This window comes from Pezoporus wallicus, unplaced genomic scaffold (assembly GCF_028554395.1).
Source record: "Pezoporus wallicus isolate ANWC-B61680 ecotype Strahan unplaced genomic scaffold, APGP_CSIRO_Pwel_v1 contig_2908, whole genome shotgun sequence".
Lineage (NCBI taxonomy): Eukaryota > Metazoa > Chordata > Aves > Psittaciformes > Psittacidae > Pezoporus > Pezoporus wallicus.
Window position 1 is genome coordinate 3,235,637 of NW_026642179.1, and position 23,682 is coordinate 3,259,318.

At 43.9% G+C, this 23,682-nt stretch overlaps 1 protein-coding gene across 1 annotated transcript; it reads left to right on the forward strand.

Moving 5' to 3' along the window:
• Window positions 1-8,627: 8,627 nt before the first annotated feature.
• LOC130609272 (aldo-keto reductase family 1 member B1-like) lies at window positions 8,628-18,247 on the forward strand. Its single transcript, XM_057428079.1, has 10 exons — window positions 8,628-8,758; window positions 9,484-9,651; window positions 10,187-10,303; window positions 11,612-11,689; window positions 12,101-12,223; window positions 15,428-15,534; window positions 15,692-15,773; window positions 16,335-16,418; window positions 17,255-17,337; window positions 18,091-18,247. The coding sequence occupies exons 1-10, from the start codon at window positions 8,693-8,695 to the stop codon at window positions 18,131-18,133; spliced, it is 951 nt and encodes a 316-aa protein (XP_057284062.1). The 5' UTR covers window positions 8,628-8,692; the 3' UTR covers window positions 18,134-18,247.
• The last annotated feature ends 5,435 nt before the right edge of the window (window positions 18,248-23,682 follow it).

Consider the following 23,682-nt stretch of genomic DNA (forward strand, 5'->3'; position numbering starts at 1 on the left):
CTGCTGGTTTGGATGTTCTATTCTAACGTGAAAAAATGCCAAAGCCATTTGGATCAACACTGTCACTGGAAAAAATGATCCATATTCAATTTTAAATGATGTCTCAGGAGCATCAAGATTGTGTCTTGATCAAAAGTTTAATAACTTGATGTAATAAATTTTGGTTGATAGAGTGGTGCTGCCATGAACAGTTGAGTATGACAAGCCTTGGTATGGGCAGTGGATCAGCAATGACCAGGAGACCTACACCTGAAACTGCTGGAAAACTGTACAAGGATATATACTGCTGTAGACTAATTTGTTTGATAGCCTGTGCTGACATCTGGCTATTAAAAACCCAGAGTAACAGAGAGTGGGGTAAGAGAGAAGATGGTGTTAAGCAGGTGTCTGATACTGCATGGAAGCAGAGGGTGTAAGGTGGAACTGTTAAGTGTAAATACTGGGCTGCTATGCAGAGCCTGACATTGAAGCAACTGTGTTGTTCCCTCTGGCTATGCTTTGCTGACTCACTAGCCTGGTAACTGCAACAGGTCTCTTGTTAACTCTATCTACCAGTAACGCTTTTCTCTGACGTAAGACTATCCCTCTTGGTGGAGGATGCAGGTGAGCAGTGCTAGAAGGTGTTTCAACAGCGTGGCACTTCAGGGATCCATAAGTGTAGTCAGTGTGTCTTGGACTAGTGAACACAGGCTATCTGGAGTACAACTGTTGCATTCATCAACACCAGAACAAACTGCAGGATCTGACAAAAGCATATGAAGTCTGAGATGTATCTTGCGCAACTGGGTGGTCTGGAAACTTCCTTGAGAACAAGGTTATTAACAAAAATCTGCTTTTGTAAAGGTTGACAGTGTTAGGACCTAGTGCTGACTTACTCCTTTCCCCATACTAATAGTGTAATTCAGTGTGCAACATGTGATACACTTATACGAGCTTGAGCTATTTGTATTATACATGCACCTGTGTTACAAACTAATGATGTACAAAATATGTTTGACAGATGGCAGAAAGGCTCAAACATCAGATGTCACAGGAGCATCAAGATCTTGCCTTGGTCAGGAGTAGACTAGATATAGTGAACCACAGCTGACCAGACAGTGCAAACAAGACATGTTTGAGGAGTCTTGGCACATGTGAGCTATGGATGTGAAAGTGACAGGAGAACAATACCTGGAAGTGCTGGCAAGTGCTATATGAGGAAACTTGGACTGATTTGGCTGTCAGCCTGTGCTGACATCTAGCTTTATAAACCCCAATAAAGCAGACTATGGGGAAACATCACTATGCAGATACCCAAAATGCACTGGACATGAGGTGTAATAGCATGTGTTAGTGCTGAGCCACTGCCCAGAGCTTGGCACTACAACAGGTCAGCACTGAGTGTTGTATTTTCACCATGTGAAACCACACTGACTCACTGCCGTAGTAGATGAGGGACACATATTACACTTTGTGAATGCTTCCAGATATTGTTCTCTGTAACAGGAGAACAATCCATCTTTCATATCCATAGCTCATATGTACCAAGACTCTTTCTGTGTATATATACACTCTCCCTGACAGGCTACCCCAAGATTGGTTCATTTGGTTAATTCAGCTTAGCAGTATCACATTGCCTGGTGTTTCATTACCCCATCGTAAGTGCAAAAAGAACTTAGCCTTTTTGTGTGATTAAAAAGAAAAGCTTTTGGTTTGAGGGCTGAGCGAAACTTGCACTTTGGGCTTAAGCATGATGGTTATGACAGAGACAGGACAATGGACCTCAGATACATTACAGCTTTATGTTTTGTTAGCACTTACTCTCTTTCATTCCAACAGAAAAAAACCAACCCTACAATGTGCAAATATTCATCTCAGTACACTAATACTCAGATCACGTAAGATCACACAAGATATTCCAAAATAGACACATACAGAATACATCTAATATGCTTTTCAGATGGAGGTCATCCAACTATTTCCAATCAAAACTTCCAAAAGAATGTATAATGCAACTGCAAGATAAGGCAAAAAACCATGGAAGAAGTATTAGAGCAGAAATCTTACTGCTAATTAGTACTTACAGTCAAACAAAAGAATCAGAATTTACAGGGGGCAGTACTTCCCGCTTTGTTTTTGGTGCTACTGATAGGGCGGGGGGACTAACATATTTCCACATTTGAAAGGCTCTGTGCTGACCATACTTGTCTTTTACTCCTGGGTCAGATGCAGCAGTCTTTCTGGGGGAATTCACCTCATCTAACTTTAGGTGTCCACAGCATGTGGCACCCCAGGGCCAACATCTAAGCTCCACTCATATCTGAGATGTTTGAGCAAAACAAGGCAGCAGCATTCAGTATGATTCATTATGCCTGGGTCCAGGACTGCTCTTAGCTCTGACCCATCTTGCTACTTAGGCTCTCCAGACCTCATGCACTTTCTCCCTCGCCTGTGAACACAGGTGAAGTCAGCTGTAATCACCTGCATTTAATGGACGTGAACCCTTCCTGGGACAATTCCCACCAATAAAATCATGCAGTGCTTTTCTCTACTGGTAGCAGGGGCAACCACCCTTAGAGGAGCCTTGAACTTCTCTGTCATTACAGTCCAGGAGCAAACCAGGCAGCCTTCCTACTGGTAAAGACTGTTTCACTGGGACCTACCCACTTTCATCATTTTGAGTCTGGTTCTTCTCAGATGCCAAATAGTGCTCATCTCTTGAGGCTATGATTTTTGCTGAATTAGAATTATTACATGCAAATGTCAATACAACAAAACTGAAAAGAACTACAGTAAGTATCCAGCTTTAGTGCAAACCTTCACACACAGTCAAATCAGGCCATTCTGCACATATAGTTCCTCATCTCATGCAAGGAACTCTTGGGCATTTTGCAGTATTTCCCAGCCTATTTCTCATCCACTGACACGTGGTGTTTCTTTCCCGAAGGTCCTACCCTCATTTGACAACCCCAGCTACGCCTTCAGAACAGAGAAACAACTGACACCTCCTGTGTCTTGGCATAATCCAGGAAAAGTGTCACACCAACAGGCAGAAACAGCAAAGCAAAATACAGACCTTCTGCCCAGAGAAGACCCCTGGTCTTGACCCATCTTCTGATGCTGTCATGCTTCAGTCTTGCCATCCCAAGTCCACTTGAAGAGAATAAAACCTTGATAAAAAGTCCAGGTGGGAAGGAAAAAAATCCTGGTGTCCATAATACATGTTGCTCCATTGTTAATTCTGTTGTCCTTGACTGAAACTGGTCATCAGGATTTTGAAAGTCTTAGCTGAATTAAGTGAAATATAAAAGTCTTGTAGATGTTCCCTAAGAACAGGCCGAATAGATGCGCCTTTCACAAGCAGTAGAGATAATGCTAATCGCTCACCAAGCGTCCTGCAGTGGCTGGCATGTGAATTGCAACTTTGAATAGTCATTCCCTCTGCCAGTGAATTCTTGGAAATAGAGATGGCTTTCCCTCCTTCATGAAGCAGTAATTTCTAACCAGCTCCTCTGCCTTGTAGACTTGTTCTTTAATTTTGTGGACTTTGCTTTCAGTCTCTGGTTTGTTCAAAGAGGTGATTTCCAGCTGTTTCCCTTGTTAGGTGCTTGAGTTCAAATTGACTAAAGAGGATATGGCAACTATTTTCAGCTTTAACAGAAACAAGAGCTCCTGTGCAATGAGCATGAAAGTGACAGCATTCAATTCACTTTTTTCCCAAACCCTTAAGTTATGAATACTATATATACAGAGGTTTTGCATCTAAATATTGTCTAGAATGCTGAGAGCCTGAAAAATGTCTGAAATTAAGTCATTTGATCCCTTAAATTATGAAACTCACAAAGAACACCTAAGTCACAGACAGCTGCTAAAATCTCTCTGCTGCGGAATCTCCCCTAACTTTAGTACTCTCCCCAAGGCCAACATCTAAGCTCTAGTCACAGCCAAGGGAGATTTGGGCTGAACAAAGACAGCAGGCTTCAGCAGACCCACTACACCCATGGTGGAGCCTGCCCTTGGTTCAGACCCAGCTTGCTCGTTTTAGTCTCGACCTCATGCACCGTCTGTCCTGTGACAACAGAGGACAGATGCTCTACAGGACAACGCAGCCACCAGGCACTTTCCCCCGCGGGCAGCAGAGGGCAGCCAGCCCTCAGAGAAGAGAAGACCCGCGTTGCCACCAGCCTTCAGCCCCCCAGCCGGGGGGCATTTCAGATGCCACACAACCTGGGTATCTGCTCCCCTGTCAGGGGAGGCTCTGACCCTCGGTGCTGGACCCAAACCGCCCTGCCAGCTTCCTTTAGCAACACCAGGTGAAATGAGGAGGTGTTTGCTTCCATGGCTGTGTCACCCGTCTGTTCCTTCCTACTGGGCAAGGGACCAAACTCATAAAGTGGCACACTGGGTTTCATGGGTAAATAGTAAAACCTTTGTTCAATAAAAGAGGCATCTTAGCACCTTCTTTCTGAAAATTTCACTTTCAATTAATGAACACATAACACAAGAACTTAGGTTTTGCAGCTTCCTGAAAGAAGCAATCCATGAAACCCTCAGTGATCAACTGAGGCTGAGGCAGCACAGCTCTGCTGAGACCGAATACACATTTTTATTGAATCATAAAGGTGCCATGTTTGCTATGGTGCAGGAAGAGCCAAAGGTTTAGACCACTGTCCTTTCCCTTCTCTAGCATGGGTCACCCAGTGCCCACAGTGCCTTCAGGCGGTTTCCTTGCTCCAGCATAGCTCATCCTCCAGCTGCACTCCCCTCTTCATCATGGACCTCCTTCCAACAGTGTGCCAGAGCCAGGGCACCATGGGCTTAAATTATTGCAATTTCAGAGGTAGCTGGAATTGGTTCTGTCTGGCACTGAGCAGTTCATGGTCTACAGACAGGTCACCACCACCACTCTCTGACACCCACTGCAATTTATGCCCTTTGCATTCCAACCTTCACGCTACTGAAAAATAAATTAAGAATTGTTTCACCGTTATATAAAAGCTACCTTTAACGTCATCACAATCTTAATGTATATTCATTATAGACTCAGTCCCTTGGCCCTGCAGACCAGTTAACATCTCACCAATGTGAACATAACCCACATCATAAACCCACTCCTTCCCAGCAGACAGAATTATCAGGATCAACACTGCAACATTCTCAATGTGCTTTACAATCCCTTTTAAAACTTTTTCCAAGGTTAACCATACTACTGGACTCCCAGCATTATCCTTGGCCATGCTGCCAATCTCCTGCCTGTCTTGTGGCATGGTCCCTCCAGTACAATACATGTAAGTCACTCCCTGACGTCCCACCAGTTTATCAGGCAATACCAGAGGGGCAGCAGTAACTGTGCTCACACCTTGGAGTTTTCAGTCATGGCATCAGTGATCACCACTTTTTCATTCCTTCCCCCTTGCCTGTAAAACACAATCCAGCAGTCCAAGTAATTTTAATCAGTTACCTCCTTCTTCCCAGACCCTCTGTGGGGGTGTCTCATCTGTGGGATCAGCAGGATCAGGCCATTGTTCCACACAGTCCTTCACAGGCAGATTGTTAAAGCCTTCCTCCTTTGTGCAGGGCAGTGCTTGCAAATAACATAGAGCCTAAACTCCCCAGAACTCTGCTCTTCCAAGGCAGAAGGTACGTCACATTTGCTGCAGCTTCCCAGCACTGCCACAGCCACTACAGTTGTGGCTAGGGTTCAGCATTTCTATAAGGTCATTCCGAGCAAAGGACTGTCATGAGAGCGCTCTCACTCTGGGGAGCAGCCCTCCACCTCCACAGGTCTACTTAAGTTAAGTAGACAGGTCTACTTAACTGCAACTCAGGCTGCCTGGAAGGGCTTTGTTTTTTACTTTGCCATCAGTCCTCAGTTTCTTCCCAGACGTGCCAGGGTGTCCCTCTGAGCCAATCCCTTTAAGACCACTTGCTGCTCCTACAACTGCAGCCTGGCCTGCCTGGCACATAGCTTTCCACCTGGCCGATTCAGCACTATTGTTCACTTCTGATCAATGGCTTACCCTTAACCCTGAGCACTTGTTAATGCACATTACTCCAACAAAGGTCAGTAGGATGACTCCCCTGCTCTGCTAAGCAATCCTGGTCTCTCTGAAGCCCCATTTGAAGCACACGGCAAGCTTAGCACACAGCCACACCACAGCAGCACACCCTTCCTCCCTGTTTCACAGCCAACCCCTCTGCAGCTCCCCAGCCAGTGCTTTTGGATCCTACATGTGGAGGCAGCGCTATACCAGGCCACTGGTGCACCAACTTGGAGGAAGCACCTCTCTCTCTTCCCAATCACCTTCCCACTCAGCAATGGCTTCCCCAGGTCCCTTCTTTCTCCAGCTATTTATGCACCGTATGCACTCACCCCTGGACACACACAGGCTGTGCCACTTCCACCATAATGTATTCCCAGGATCAGGATCATGGCTTCTTTTGGAGTCCTTCTCATTACTCCAGTTCTGTGCCGTGAAACGGCTGGGTGTCACACACAGTCTCCAACAGCTACAGTCCCAAGCAAAACAGTCTCATCTGAGGGCAATCTAAGCTGATTCATCTCCCATTAACACAGACTTCATTTCATCAATTCAGGTAGAGGAGGAAAGAAAGAACACAGAAGAACAAAACAGTAAATGCCTTTCTTCCCCTTTCCCAGCCCCTGTCTAAGCCAAACACTAGTCCCTGCCCTGTCCTCATCTCTGCTTCCCTCATTTTCACCACACATGACAGCTAGTCCATTCCAATCCCTCCCCTGAGACAAGGGTGGCTCAGAGGGGCCTGCTTATTGTGACTTAGTGCTCGCAGGTGGGCAGGCTGCTGTCCCCAGGGCTTCCCAGTGCCCTCACATCAGAACACTGGCTTAAGCTATGCCTGCATGTGTCAGTAACCTCAAAGCTGCACACCCCAGCAGCTCTCCCCCTTATGAGTCAAAATGATTGCACCTTGCAACTGTCACCTCCTTACTTTACCTTTGTGCTATTCTTGCAGGCCACAGGGTCTCTGCTGGTAAGGACTGCCTCTACAGGGACATACCCTTGGGCCCTGCTCTTCTCAGATACCAAACACTGCCCCTCTCCAAAGTCACAACTTGTGATGAACCTAGTTACTAAATGCCAAGGCAGCAAAACAAATTAAAACCCCATGAAACTACACATCCTGTTCCAGCACAAACCCCTGCATGTGGATCAAGGGCGGGGGGGGGGGGAAGCCCTCCTCCCACAGACAGTTCCTCATCACCAGTATTCACTATAAAGAAACAGCTGGCCGTGCCATGAAGGACACAGTGCACAGGATTTATCACGCTGTCTGTCATCTGCTGACACACACAGCACTACTTCTTCCCCCAAGGCCCTGCTGCCATTTGGTGGCCCCCGCCTAGCCTTCAGGAGGGATAGAGTGGAAAGCCAATTCGCCTTAGAGCTGCAAGGGGAAAGCCTCCCAGTCATGGGAGTGAACAGCAAAATCAAAATACAGAACTTTGGCCTCAAGCCTCTTGTGACAAGATGGAGACATCTCTCACCAAAAAGCAAACACCAGGGAAAACCAAACCCAAATGGTCAGAGGTAAGCGCAGAGTTACATAAGGGTTTCATGATCCATGCGAAAACACATTGCATCCTGCCACGGACGGCTGATGATGCTGACACAAACCAGCAGGAACATTAAAGAGGCAAACCAATTATCTTGCCTGCCCTTAGTTAAATGGAGCAAAAAATACCGAGCTGCAGCAGGCAGGGGCCTCTGCTGTGAGAGAGGCACTCAGAGCAAATGCTCACACCTGAGGAAGCTCTCCATGTCTCAGTAAGCAGCAAACCCTCCTGGGCAGGCCTGGGTTTTTCCACTGTGCTGCAACCTCTCCTGCAGAACAGTGTACCTTTGTCTGCACCCTTTCTGATGTGAGATTGCTAGCCACCTACCACCTACGATTACAGTCCTGCATTTTACTCTGTAATGCCCTCAGCACTGCCCTGAAGGTGGAGGAACAAGTTGATCATTATGTCACTCATTAAGAAGTCACTGTTTCTCTACTGAGACTTTCAAAACACTTTATTTTGAATGTTGGGAGAGGGTTTTTTAAAGTTCCTTTTTTAAACTCACTTTATCCTAAGTTACTGCTAAGCACAGCTCAGTGTACCTTCAAGTGGAAGCTGCATTTGTCCCATGTGGAGAACAGGTTCTCTCCACTCCCAAAGATGAGGTTTCTCATCTCACAGTACCAGCACACTGGGTCCCCGGGCTCCAACAAGGGAGACCAGCCAAAGCCACCATCCCTGCCCTGGGGACATGCGGCTCGGGCAAAGGCCTGACGCCCACAGCCCGCAAACTAAGCGCACAGGGGGACATCTCTGTCTCCCATCCCCTCTGCCATCCCTGTCCCGGGGACACGGAGGGACCGAGGTGCTGCGGCAGGGCCACCAGCCGGGAGCAAAGATACAACCCAGCCCCAGTTTAAGCCCTATCTGACACAACCCGAGTGACGCTTATCCCAGGACCAGGGCTTGCAGAGGCGGCCTCCTCCAACCCGAGCCCCCGCCGTGGGCTGCACAAGGTCAAGGCCAGGGCTGCACAGCTGTGCTGCGGGGTACAGCATCGGCACCGCCCCGCCATCTCCTTTCGCCGCCGCGCCGCGGGGCGGGGCGGGCCTGGCCGCTATTAAAGGCCCTGCGCCAAGAACTGCCGTGGTGGTGGTGTTGAGTGCGTGTGGGGCTATGGCGACGTATGTGCAGCTGAACACCGGGGCTAAGATGCCTATCCTGGGGCTGGGCACATGGAAGGTAACGGGGCTCGTCGCCGTGTCCTCCGCTTTCATTGGCGGCGGGAGGGCGGATGTGCTCGGCCCGGCCCGGCCCGGCCCTGCCCTGGCATTAGCCATTACCGCCCGTGCGGGACGGGCGCCCTTTCCCTAGCACCGCACTGGGAGGGATGGAGGGCGGCTGGGGGCGGCTCGGGCCCTGCGGGCGCGGTCTTGACCGCCGGTGTCGGTGCTCGACCGGAGTTAAGGCCCGTCCCCGCCGCCACCCCGGGCCCAGGCGCAGTGCTGCCTGTGCCACCGGCATCCCGGGCTGGGGTAGAGGAGAGCCTTGCGGCGTGTGGCATCGAGAGTCCCGCCCTGCTCGCTAATCCCTCGCAGCAGCCTGAGCGCCCGCACCGCTGCAGGGCTCTGGCTCCGAATGTGGGTTGCTAAGGCCCCTCCGGCTGGCGGGGGCTTCTCCTCTTAGAAGTGGTATGGGGAAGTGAGGAGGCCTCGGCCTGGCTGTGAAGAGCTGTCCTTGAAGAAATGAGGTGTTGGGGCCTCAGCTCGGCAAAGCTGTTGGGCTGTGCACTGCCTGGTGGTGGGGTGCAGGGGGGCCTTTGAAGGCTGGTTTAAACTCTTCTTGGGGTTTTTATCTTATTTAGTTGGAGGATTGCTTTCGATGAGCTGGATTTCTTAATTTTGTCTTGCTAGGAAAATGATTTTCAACATGTATTGATAAGAATTTCTTGGGTATTTTATGTTCAGTCCCCACCAGGAAAAGTAACAGCTGCAGTGATGGCTGCTGTTGATGCTGGGTACCGCCACTTTGACTGTGCCTATGTGTACCAGAATGAGAATGAAGTTGGGGAAGGGATCCAGCAAAAAATCAAGGAAGGTGTTGTGAAACGAGAAGACCTCTTTGTTGTCAGTAAGGTATGGATCCCAGGAGACACCTGTGTTTTTCATAGTAACACACACACACACACACCCCCCCCCCAGTTCTTTACTTTCCCATTCTGTGGTGCTTCATAGAACAGTTCGGAACATCACTTAAGACATTCCTGAGACAAGCTTCCTACTTTGCCTCCTCATGTAATGGAGAATTATGCAGGGTATATACCACAGATAGAGGTGATGCTTTAAACCTTTCCTAGCATGAAGTTATGCTCTCCTCTTTCATGCAGTATCTGGCCTTCTAGCAGGTGTTTCTTAAATGGAGTCTTAATGAAATGAGACTACTTCTGCTGTCTGCCACTGCACCATTCAGTCATGTGTGCTGCCACTGCACATGTTTCCCCCAGTATTACAGGCCAGTCCTGCTCACAGGACTAGCAGAGCAAGCTTTGCTGGAAGATCAGTAGGATACTTAGTTCTAGATCACCTTCCAAAGGGGACAGATGCTCTCTTCTGAACAGAAGAGTACCAAGGGGTTTAACTCAGAAGATCATGGTGTGCTTCTTGTCTCTAGCTGTGGTGCACATTCCATGACAAGCCTCTGGTGAAGGGAGCCTGCCAGAAGACTCTTGCCGCACTGCGGCTGGATTACCTGGATCTCTACCTCATCCACTGGCCTCTTGGTTTTAAGGTACAGTAATAGCCATGCCTTTGGCTTTGTCTGTTGTGACTGGCAGTTTTGAAAAGCTTTGTGGCTTTACAGCCGAGTAGTTGCTTCAATTGACACAAATTTTCTTGTGTCTGTTGTATTACCAGCACTGTTCTGATGCTCAGCTTTGGTCTGGCCATGACAGCTAGGCTGTTGATATCTACCCCTAGTGGCATGGCATCCTCAGCCCTTTTGATCATGGAAAAGGCAGACTTTGAATAAAGGCTGGCCTCACTGCTTCAAGCATAAGTTATGTTGTTGTCCTTTTGATTATTGCCGATGTGTTTTCTCCTACAAATCCAAAGTATGCTTACCTGATGATGCTGTTCCTCCTTTGTGGGAAGGAGAGCTGTGCTTTGCTGCTTGACAAATTTTCCTCTGCATGTTACAGAATCACAGAACCCAAGAATGTTTCTGTCTTCCATTTCTGTCTTTAATCACTTGAGTCCTTTAATACAGTACAGACTGAACTGACCTTTGCTGTAGGAGCGTTAGTGTTCCACAGACCTTGGATAAAAGGTGAAGCTTTTTAGTTCCTAATTCTTCTACTCACTGCATGCAAAGGAACTGATGTCTCAATTTTAATATTTCTAAGCTTAGTCTTTGTGTTATGAATAAAGGTTTTGATCAGGGTCCACTTCTTGTTTCTGAGCTCGGCCGTTACCCATAGCATCTGTATTTTTGAGATTAGTTTCATACGGACAGAACTATCAAAGGGAAAAGGCTTTGTGGTGTAGAAAACAACTGGCTTTGAATGAAGCTGATACTTGGCACATAGTTCTAACTGGAACACGGGCTGTTTTAACATTCCCTGTGCCAGCAGCTTAAACAAAGAGTTTCCCCACGAAAGATCTGTCAGCATATCTAGTACAGTATAGCCGGAATGTATTCCAGGTCCTAAGTGGGTCCTTAGTACATGTTTTAGTAAAGCATTTCATTATGTTCATATAAGAACTGTGTATTTTTATAATATAGAAAGTAAACTTGTAAACTGGATACAATCCTACAAGTGAAGGGTTCTGTGTCACCATATGTATTTTGATGAACCAGAGGACACTGTCCAGTGGAAGCACATGTCCACACTGGAATGTGTGTTGGTGAAAATGCTATAATCCCATGTGAAGGCAAGACAAAAGACTGAAGAATGTAGATAATCAGTATTAGTATTATCTAATACGTATGTACATACTCTTATGTTGTGCAGTAGGAGTTTGTAGGATCCTGGTTTCCAGCTGGTATTAACCTCACTTCCCACCAAAGTGTTTCAAGCATTTTTTTTGTCACTGACAGGCAGGGGAGGAGCTGTTTCCCACAGATGACAAAGGCATGTCTATACCCAGCAACACAGATATTCTACAGACATGGGAGGTAAGTTTAGCCCCCAGCAGGGGAATCATGTCTTCTGTTTTCAGCTGTCTTTTCCACATTTTCATTTCCACATTACCTTCAGTAGCCTAAATTCTCATGTATGTAGAATTACCTGGAAGGACTCGCTGATATGATAGCGGATTGTTTGATATCATTATTTTCCAGTGTATTTTGCTGTGAATTTTCTCTGTTTCAAAGGATCAATCTCTGAGCTTTGGGGAAATGGGAGACAGGACATGACACAAATACTAATGCTGCTGTTTGGGTTTGTTGAGTTTTTTTTGCCTCAGACTTGAACTCTGAAAATCTAATAGCTTATTTTGTGCTTCTCGTGAAAGAAAATAAGCCATGTCAGTAAGAATGTGCTTTTCAGGCCTTGTCATATACTAGATTCTGACTTCTTTCTGTTAGGCCATGGAAGAGCTGGTGGATGCTGGTCTGGTAAAAGCCATTGGAATCTCCAACTTTAACCATGAGCAGATTGAAAGAATCTTGAACAAGCCAGGACTGAAATACAAGCCTGCAAATAACCAGGTAAGCTGCAACATGACAGCAGGCAAATGTTTGGCTGGTGGTGTGTTTTTGTTTTTTTTTTTGTTTTTGTTTTTGGTGGCTTCTGTGGTTTGGTTTTGGTTGGGTGGGGTTTTTTTGGGTTTTGGTGGTTTGTTTTGGTCTGGTTTGCAGTGTTGTTTTTGTTTGTTGGTTTTTTTTTCCTCCAAGATTTTTGAAGATATTACTATGAAATAAGGTTCTAGAAAGAGAATGAAGTACACAGTTTATTCTCTCAATTCCACCCTTTAACTGCATTTGGATGCACAAGGTGCTGTAATTTTATGGTCTTCCTGCACTACTGCTTGGAAATCTGGCAAGGAGCAGCTCCAGACCCTCTTTTTTTCTTCTATAGGGGGTTGGGGAGAGGAGTGGGGAGATGATGAGGACAGTGGGAACTCGGATAAGCTTTATAAACTTCATTGGAGTAAACCTTGGTATATGTACTGAGGATCAAACAAAGAACTGGATACCTTGAGTGTATGGGTAAGGGAGGTAGTTGTCTTATATGCAGTCTCAGCCTCTCTTGTTTCAACTTATGCTTGTTGTCTCTTGTCCTCCCCCTACGTGCCACTGAAGAGCTTGGCTTGCCTTTGGATTACCTTTTTCTAGGTACTGAAAAGCTGTTACTAGGAGATCTGAAGTATTCCTTTCTCCAAGCTGAACAAACCCAACTCCCTCAGCCTTTCCCAGTACAGCAGGCTTTCCAGCCCCCAGGTGTCCTCATAGCCCTCTGCTGAATTCATGATAGTCTGTCAATATTTCTTCTGCTGACAGGGCTAGGAAGGGGGAAAGCCAGTCACAGTGTTATGGAGGTCTGACAAGTGCTGAGTAGAGGATTTGATCACATCCCAAAACCTACTGGCAGTGTTTCTGCTGCCAGGGCTCACCACTGGCTCACATTTAGTTCTGTCTACTATGGCATTTATAGCACTGTTCTGCAGGTTGTCAGGCTCCAGCTTGTGTTATTGGCAGGGCCTTTTTCTTCCTGGGTGCAGGGCTTTGTATTCAGTGTTGTTGAATTTCATAAGGTTTTTGTTGGCCTCTTCTTGCCTGAGTGGGTCCACCTGAAGTGGAAGCCTTGCTCTTAAGTGTATTGAGTGGTCCTTCCCCAATCGGTCATCACCTGCAAACTTGACAAAACTGTAGCCTGGTGCAAGTTTTTAAAGAGAGTAGGACCTAGGATAGTCCCCTGTGAAGGACAGGGACCAAAGACCCATTGCTCTGAGCTTGTCTAGGTTTGCCCTTGATTGCTATGGCCTTTGAAGGGCTGCAGTCTCAGTTACTGATAATTTGAGGATACATAGTATGTTTATGGTTTAATTTATTGTGGTAGACTGGGCATATGTACTGAAAAGGGATTTTAATACCCTTTTTTCAGAAAGCAAATAGGATTTCTCTCTGGCAGTCTATCCAACATAACTGAAACACTGACAAGTACAAAATTCATAATTCTTTACTGTGTATTTTCATTATCTGTCTCAATGTACTTTTAGGATACTTACTAAAAGTCTTTACCTTTCAACATGTGCCACACTTCGTTGTCTCCATCACTGTAGTTGATCGTTAACCTTGTCTTTTGCATAGAGGACAGCAATTTGCACTGTCACACTTGTATGTGTTCTCAAGCTTTCCAAGTTAAGCTCAGAGCAATGGGTCTTTGGTCCCTGTCCTTCAAAAACTATTGCTTCCTCAGAAATGCTTGCAAGCATGAAAGCTTGTCTGTGATCAGTGGTGTTCTAGTGATAGTGCTTCCTGCAAACCCTTTCTGTGCAGATGCTTCACATAAAATACGGTAATTCCCCTGTATTTGGTGTTCATTCCCATTCTTAATTTAAATCCAATGTGTGGATTGGTCTCATTTGTGGTGAGGAAATAATTTGTCAAGGTAGTAATGATGTTATAATGATATTAGTACTTAGTTCAGTAGATCTTTAAATACTTGATCATCATGACACAGCGTGGATTGCAATAGCTTAAAATACTTGCTGAAGTACCTTAAGGTATCATAGGCTTTTCATCCTGGTCCAAACATAAGACTAAATAATGTAGCCCAGAAGTTTTGAATTTGAGTGTCAGTGGACAGGTAAGAATGACTTTGCCTTATTGTATGAATTCTACCTATTGAATAGTTGAGAAGATAACCCTGTGCTCTGTTACTCTTGCGTAGCTGTGTTTCTTGAGCTGCTGAAGTGAAATATGTATAATCTGCCTGAAAAACTGAGGTGTATCCTGTTGTCTAATATTCCAACATGCCCCAGAAGGGAAACGGCCATGCAGGCTTCTGATAACAACATACAGTTAGACCCACAAATAAAGCCCACGAGGCTGTAAACTGATCCCATGCTCTGTGCTGTTGCTTCACCTGCCAGTAGCATAAGTTTACAGGGACTTCCTCCAAATGCAGCAGCAGGCTGCTGAAGGCTCGCATGACAGTTCAAAGTTCTTGATGTTGCCTGTTAAAAGTAAAGTAGTGCTTCCTGGTGTGGAACTATCCTGAAAGTACCTCTGTGCTTTAAAGTATCAAATATTCATGTTTGTTCACTGCCTCCTGACACATGAATAATTCCTGTTCTGTACTGTGTATTTGTGCATTAGCTTGCCAGACTACAAATCTACTGTTAAGGAGTCTGTATTCTGTTAGGTAGTCCTATGGAAATTCATGGTAACTACACATGCTTGTAAGAAGTCAGTAATGGATAGTAAGCTGAAAGTCTAAAATCCAACAGATTTGTATTTGCAAGCTGGAGGTATTCAGTGTAAGTATTGACACAAAGCAAATAAAACCAAATGAAACAATAAAAAAGTTATAGCATGTTTAATTGGGGATGAAAAGAAACTTTACTTATTGCTTTGGTATCCTTTTGGTAAGAGTTTTACAGTTCTCGTGTATGTGTTTTACTGAACCATCCCATTTAAGCAATTAGGTAGCTGGTTGTTCCATATGTTAGAGATAACATGGATCAGCAAAGTTTTAAGGAGTGGCGTTACAGTCCTTGGGATTCCTCACTGCAAGGAGAAATACTATAAATGCTAGAAAGGGGATGGGGCCATAAAAAAACCCAAGGGAGTGTAATATCTCACAGAGACTCTAAGCTAGAATAGGATCAGCCTTTGATTAAAAACTAATCCCTGGAGCATAGTAAAGCCATTAAATTGTTGTCAATCTTTATACTCTTATGCTGGCAGGTTGAATGCCATCCATACCTCACCCAGGAGAAACTGATCAAGTACTGTCAATCCAAAGGGATTACTGTGACAGCATACAGTCCTCTTGGTTCTCCTGACAGACCATGGTAAGATTGCTTTGCACTTTGCAAGGCAGCTAGCATGAATTTATGCTTCAAACTTTTGAGACTGCAAGTGCACCACTAATTATTCATCCTGATACAGATCTCTGTTAGGTTGGCTCTGTGGAGGTTTCTTGCTGATGATCATCTTTTCTCTATGTAGGGCTAAGCCAGAGGACCCTTCCCTTCTGGATGACCCTAAGATTAAAGAGATTGCAGCCAAGCACAATAAGACCCCGGCACAGGTATGTAGGAGCTGAACAGTGGGTACCCTTTCCTGTAACACAGCATAAAGGATACCTAATGACAATGTAGAGGACAGGCTGGCTCTTCATTCCCTGTCAACTGTGATGCTCTTTTGTGCTGTTAAGTAATAATGCAGGTTTGTTTATGATGTGGCCTAGAATGCATGCTTCTGAGGGCTCTTTGACTGTCTATAAGAAATACTTTCTGGCATCTTCAGATGCTGTCATGTTTCAGTCTTCCCATCTCAAGTCCTGTTGCAGAGACATGAACTTGTATAGCCTACTAAAAGTATAGGTGGGAAGGGAAGAAGGGGAAATGAGTATCACTAACCTGTATGGGAAACGAGCAAGAAGGCTGCTTAGGTAGGTCTCCAGCACTTCTCTATTTGCACTTCAAAAAGTGCTGCATAGAGTTTTGGTGCGATGTGAAATGCAGCTCTGCAAAAGTGGGTTAATTTTGCTGAGTTGTACAGTTTATGGTGTTGGAACTGTTGGAACAGGCTCTGCTTGCTGTTGAACAAAAGCCATCCTCTCTCTGACTCAGGGATATGCCTCTTGCAGGTTCTCATTCGGTTCCATATCCAGAGAAATGTGATTGTGATTCCCAAGTCTGTCACTCCACAGCGCATTGTGGAGAACTTCAAGGTGAGTAATTAGGAGTGGCCTGGATGCATGGCATGTTCAGGGATGGCATGCTTTCCCACTGCAGAGCAAGCAATGATCCTTTCTCATTCTTCTGAAGTTCTTTTCAGGCAAGAGGATTTAGCTTTTTCTCTCTGTATGCTTACCTATTGCCTACTGAGGGCTGAACTTAAGGTTACAGTTGGAGAGCAGAGCAAACAAAGCTTTGGAAATACTACTCTGGTAATCTTAGCAGTCATGTTATTTGATGCTTCCTGTTTTATGTCATGTGGATGACTCATCTGACAGAGCTTGCTTTGAGGCCAGAGTGCAGTAGCCCAAAACAAAAGGCTTATGTAGAGCAAGCACTGTTAAGAAAATAGTCCTGGTGTCTGTAAACCATGCTGCTGCTCTTGATTCAGTGGTCCTTTACTGAAATCATTGTTAGCATGTTGAAAGAATCTTAGTTGCATTAGGTAGAGTATGAAAGTCTTGTAGATGTTCCTTTGGAATAGGACAGAAAGATCTATCTTTCACAAACAGACGATGGAAGCATTCTGCAGCACAAAGTGCTATCCCAACTTCTTAAAACAAATGGTATGTGTAACTGCAGATTGAAATTTGTTTTTAATTCCTCCCTCTCCCTGCTCACCTCCCCCCCCAACACTCCAGCTAGTGAAGTCTCAGAAATCCAGAGAGCTGTCTTGCCTTTCCTTCCTTCATGAAGCAGTCATTTCTTCTAACAAGCACCCCTGTACTGTGGACTTGTTCTTTAACTTTGTGTGATTTTTGTTGGTTTGCTTTTGCTTACAGTCTCTCATTTGTTCAAAGAGGTGATTCCCATCTGTTTCCCTTGTTAGGTGTTTGACTTTGAACTGACTAAAGAGGAGATGGCAACTATTCTCACCTTTAATAGAAACTGGAGAGCCTGTGCAATGAGCATGTAAGTGGCAGTGTTGGGAAGGTTTTAAGCTGAGTATGCCATAGCTCAGTATATGAGGTGGTTGTTATGCCATAGATTAGTATGTGAGGTTATAGGCTTGGTTTAATTTCATGATATGCAAACTCAATTTCCAAAGTGTTCATCCTCAAATAACTTTTCAGAGTGAGATTTTGAATATTTGTGTTATGAACCGAATCATGATGAGCATAAAGCAAACTTCATTTTCAGCTCAGTCTCCAAGGTACTTTTTGTAGCTGGAATTGCAAGAGGAGGCTTCTTACTTAACTTTTTTTATTTTGTTCTTATTGGAGAAATGAATGTGATGCAGACTCAGATTCTGTATTAACTTTGCTTATGGCATTTCATCTTTCTGTCATGACCCTTAGGTATGTTATAAAAAACCACTGTAGGTTCTTCAGCAGTGGCTGGGAAAGAGGGTGAGCATTAAAAAAATTAGCATAAGGATTTGCAGCTTGGAAGCCAGATACGAAATCCTTATTGGAAGGTTGCAAAAAGAGTCTACCTGGCAGTAAACATTAGTTGCCTACAAAGCATCTAGGTTGTATCTCCCAAAATGCTCAGAATTCAAACAGAAGGCATTCAAGAATCTTTGTTTACAAATGCAGTGCATCACCAAAGAAAATGGAAACAAACTGGTGCTGTTTTTATAGAGGTCAGCCCTTCCTTGGTGGTTACAGCTGCATATAGTATCTCTCAGACACAAGATAATCTTCTGTCTTTTACTTCCTTTAGGTGCATGAATCATAAGGACTACCCTTTCAATGCAGAATACTGAAGATGGTTTCCTGCCTTTCTCCAGACTTGCCAGATATGCTTCTGCTGTTGCCTGAGTTGTCTACATAGCTTTCTTACTGCATCAGGCCCTCCTTTTTCCTTTCTTTTTCCCCCCTATACAAAGATGCAGTATATGTACTCAGTGGCTTTGTGTTGCTTTCTTTTTTGGAAGAAGGAAATGCTAAAATGGTTCTGGAGAGCACACTGTGTGGACTTGTAGATTGTCTTTGCCAAACTGCATGTCTGGAATTGGTAAGCAGAAAACATTGAGGAAGTCTGGACAAGCAGTCACTTTTATTTTGGAATACTGTGAACTGGAGCTAGTTTGGCTATCCTTGTCTGGAAGGACCAGGATATTGGCAGATATTACATAATTAATGAGGTCTGCTCTTTTCTGATTACTTTTGGGTTTGCTTCTGTTTCTTTTTGTAATGCTCCAGTCTTTTTTTTTTTTCTCCTATTGGAAGTACAAGTTGATTTCCAAGTAGAGCAGTTTCTACATTTGTAGTTCCTTGAAAAGTGCATAGTCCTTGTTTCTTGGTGATTAAAAAAGCTGGTTTTGCTTATAATAAAATAGTTTCATTACTGTGTGTAATGAGATAGTTATTTCAGTATTTTTAGTTGTTTCAGTGCTTTAATGATAGTAATGCTGGAGTAGTATTATATCATCTGTATCTAGAGATTACACAAAAGCAAGGAAAATTGCTGTCCCCCAAGAACTCATCTGCTATCAATGTTAACTTCATATGTATGACCTACTAGCTATCTGCTGTTTTAATGCTAGTGCATGTGGAACACCTGAGTGTGATGAACCTGTGGCTACTGGTGTGTCTGCTTGAGCCTTTCTCTAAATGGAGCTGTTCTGTGACAGTTGATATGCCTAACAACTGATATACTAATGTTTAAATTGGTCTTTATTTTACTGAAGTGATAGTATACTTTGGCTACTAGAAAACTCATTCCACTGAGACATGGAGCCTATGCACCATCTTATGGTATTGTTTTAGTAAGCAGTAGAAAACTTGCCCTTCCAGTTAGGCAGCACATGATGCAGGAAATAATTCTGTTCTTGTACAAGCTACCATTGGCAAATACAGTAAAAATGGGTTTCCAAGAAAAAGCCTGTGTCATGAGCTAGCAGATCAGAAACTTACTATGCTCTTGGAGGACAGAAAAACAGGCTTATACTGAAATTTTGACACGAAGCGTGTTTGTCTCTTGGTTTTTTTTTTTTTATGGTTTTAACAGTATTTGCAGGTAATGGTTTTAAAGTCGTCGCCTGCTGAAAGCTGCTTAAGACTTCACAGAATACATTGGGGCACATGTAAAAACAGCAGCTACTGTTGGGTGATTTATTTTTTTCCTTGCATGTTGTTGTCATTTTTTTCCAAGGTCCCAGTAGATCTGGAGTGTGAGCTGTCTTCTCAAGGGGGCTGCGTAGGCCTGGCAGAAAGGAGGTTCTTTTTGAGCAGATGAAAGAAGGGAGATGCCAGAACTGTTAATACAAAACCACCCCTAAATGGTAAATGTAAGCTAAGATTCTGATTCCATAACTGCACAGTGTACTTTAAAGATAACTTGGCTGGGTTAAATTATGCCATGAATGCAGTTGTTCTCAGACTATTTGCGAAGTAGGTGGCTTGTTTCCTGGTACTGATAAAAAGGTACCAAGGAGTCACGCTGATTTTTATTTTTTTTTTTCCCCTGTCATTTCTGATAAATCCTAAGTATTGTATTGAAAAAAAAAACAGGGTTTGTTTGGGTTTTTTTATGTTCAAATGCTTCTTTTAAATCTCTCTACCATCTCTTTACATGTAATGGGTTTGGTCAGCTTAATTTAAAATAAGCTGAACAGACAACATTGAGTTAACTCTTACAGGGCAAGACAGAGGAAGGAGAGGATAAATATCTGACTCCAAGCAACAGTCTCCTTTAATACTGATTCTCCTAACATAAATTGGTTATAATCATTTTAAATTCTGGGCTTAAAAGCAAATACAAGAAGCTTCAGCTCTGCAAGGGTTTCTGTAATGTGATAAACAAAAGCCCAAAGGCATTTAAAAAGACAGAACAGGTAATATTCTTAGATTAGTCTGAGCTGTGACAGAAAACTAGGGTGATGTTGACTTGCCCCAAAATAACATTTTTTGTGACAAGTGTGTTCTACCAAAAAGTTACATTGAAGGTCAGGGTTTCCAGAATGGTGCATCAGGTTCTCTTCATTTCCTCTGTCTTCCTTTCATTGTAACTTTATGAAAGTTTATGCCTGAAATTTTCCATTCCCAGAGTAGGAATTTTACTGGAGAAGACTTTCAGACAGGCTGCTCCACAGCAGAAAGAAGACTAGCTAGTGCTCTGGGTGGAGTGGTATTGTAACAAGCGCTCTCTGTATTTTGCTGGATGACTTCAGGGAAAAGTATTTGGAAAGGGTCGTTCTGGGACACGGTGCAGTGCTTAACCAACAGAGGGCTTGGATACTTTGTGGGATACAGCAGCGTGAATAGAGGAGAAACACAGCCACCTGAGCAAAGGGACAGTGATGCATAAGCTCGAAGAGAAAGCAGGCTGTTGTCAGGAAGGATGAGCAGGATAGAAAACCCTGACACCCATAACAATTTTGGATTGCTTCTTCAAGGCCAGGTATAATTAAGACTGAGATGAAGAACCAGTCTTGAACACTGCAGCCAAGCCTTCATTTAATCTAGTTTGATGTGGGGGTTGTTACAGTAAAATAAGTGGCTGCTGTACCCCCATACTTGTGCCACACTCTCTGCCTACAAGGGTAGAGATTTCCTTCAGTTTCCTAAAAGGTAAAGTGGAAAGATCAAAGAATTAGATATCCGGAGCCCAGCATTCCTGCTAACTGTGCTCTTCCTGCTCTAACTATTCACAGCATTTGTTTTTGTATTGTGATTTGACGGATCTCTCGGTTTCTGATCAAAGAACTTTTAAGGACAAATACAGTCTTGTAGCTCTTCCAATGAAAATTGGTTGTTTTGTGTTTTAAGAATTGTAGTTCAGCTCCACCTTGTTGGTCTCTCTTACAAGACTTTCTCAGGACTCTGATGCAGGAGTTCAGCTAGTGTGATACTCTAGCACACCCTAGGAAAAGGAGTACAGCCTATGGGAGAGATTAAGAGCAGGAGATGGAAAAATCATGTTCCTGAGACCACTAGAATGGGTACTTGTGCTCAAAGTTTGTTTCATTTCCAGCAGCACTCACTGCGTCAGATGATACCAGGTTAGCAGGTCTTCCTGCTATTATAAGAAAATAGCCCTGCCAGAATAGGTCCATTTCCATAGCAGCAAAGAATGATGGTGAACTGATTTACCAGGAAAAATAGAGAAAATTGGTTGTTATTTGAGATAGTAAGATACCTTTTTTGAGATTTGGGGAGGGGGGTGTGTGTGGAGTAGTAGAGGAATATGCAAGAAGCAGCTGGAATTGGTACCGTGCTGTTGGTAGGACACCACAAGTAGTCCTACAGGCACAGTATTTTTCAGGTTGCAACTGATAATTCTTTAGGAGGAAATGGCTTGACTTCTGATACTGAAACATCAATAACCAGCTTGCCTGGCTGGAATAACTTTCTATATGATGCTCTGTAACCTTTTCTTGAAGGAGGAGGAGGCAGGGTCTCTTTTTGCTGAGCTCCCAAGACTAGCAGAAACACATGCTGTAACATTTGATCAGAGTTGTGAAATCTGGGGCATAAGAAACTACATTATTCAAAACAGGATTTGGGGTTTTGATCTGCAGCCACTATGATGAAGATATGACTAGAGATGTGGAGTCTCTTGCTTAATTGGGGCACAGAACAGCTGACTCAGGACAAATAACTTCCTTTTTAATCACTTAAGACTCCCCTAGTTTGTAATCTATAAACTCTGTTAGTAACTATTTGTCATCCCTCTCTCTGCCTTGTCCTTGGTCACTTAAAATCTAGAGCCCTGCCTTACTCTGGTACAGACCTTGCTCATTTAAGCCGAGCGGCAACTCTTAACTCTTTCACAGGCCATGCTACTCTTGCATCTTAATTTGTTGAAGGGCATTGTACAGTTATCCACAGAGCTAAATCTGTTTTCCAAGTTCTTAAGAAGAAAAGCTGAATATACAATTTCTCTTCTTCTGAAATTAAATAAGCCTGATTAAAGGATAGCTGCTCATAAGCACAGCTGAACTGAATCAGGCTAAATACTGCCTACTGCAGCATCCTGTCTGCAGGTGTAGCCAGAACAAGTTGAAGATGAGTAATTTGAGCATTGCAATGGTGTGTTCTTTATTCTGACAGCAGTTTAAGGTCTTTTGTTTAACAGTCAGTTTAACAGTTAACTCTTTCTTGTTCAATTACCTTGTGAATCTGCCACATTCCAAAGGAATGATTTTTCATACCCACACATCTTATGAAGAGTTGCTATGTGCTACTTTTTGTGCATGTCTGCCGCTAGTTTTTATAGCGGAGGAGACAGCAACTAGTCTATTTCCAGCCATACTTTCCAAGCTGCTTTAGATTTGGCAAACTTTGGCATAGCTCTCTGCTGTCATGTCAAATAAAGTCATAGGCTGCTTAATTGCCAGCTGTATAAATTATTCCTAGGTCATTGATTATCCTAGGCAGTCTTCTGTAAATCTTTTTTTTTAAGGTACAGGGGAAGGCAAGGATTTTTTTGGTGGGATTGAATGCAAAAAGTTCATAGAATGGGTATCTTGCTTTACTGTTTTTCTTGTTTCTCATTCTGCTTGCTTTTGAATGATACTGAGCTCAATATGAGAGCTTGGAATTATAATAGATGGAAAAGCTGAGCAGCAAAGAGTTTCGAACTTGTTGTTCATTAACTATGTTTTTATGTTTTCCCTCTAAAACATGGACTTCTTATTCTTTTTTCCACTAAGTCCCTTTGGAACTTTTCATGAAGGCTTTACTGTGCCAGAATGGATGAACTGTGCAATAAAAGCTCAAGTTGTGGGTCAACATGTTGTGATACAAAGACAAAATGCTAAGATAAGGTGTTTTCCATTTACTGGGTTCAGTCCAGTGGCACAGACAGTCTCACTGCTGACTAGGAAAGATGTCTGTGGGTTTGGTCTAAAAGCACTGCTCCATAGCTGATGGATACTGAAAACTATGTGGACAGTACTGGTGTCTTGCTGTAGTTCTGACAGAAAGCTAATGATTTTGCTGCTGAGGAAGTAGACACACAGGAATAGAAACTGCTTAGTCCTTCAAGAAACTCCGTTCCATACAGCTGATCATGGTGACTTGAGCCTGTTTATGCTATATCTGACACTGGGAGGATATTATGTTCTTTTCCTGGAGCCTTTTTTTTTTTTTTTTGGTGTAGCATGGCATTCTCTCTCCTGGCTTTCAGAGATGGCCTCTGTATTTTCAGGTCTGTAAAAGGGTATATAAAGTGGCCCCTTCCACATCTGTTCCTTGTGTTTAGACACTGATGCAGCTGGAGATTAGTAACTAATTAATGCTTCATGGGCCACTGAAAAGTATGCGGAGACAAACTGTCACTGCATGTGCCTAGATAGCAGCATGGACT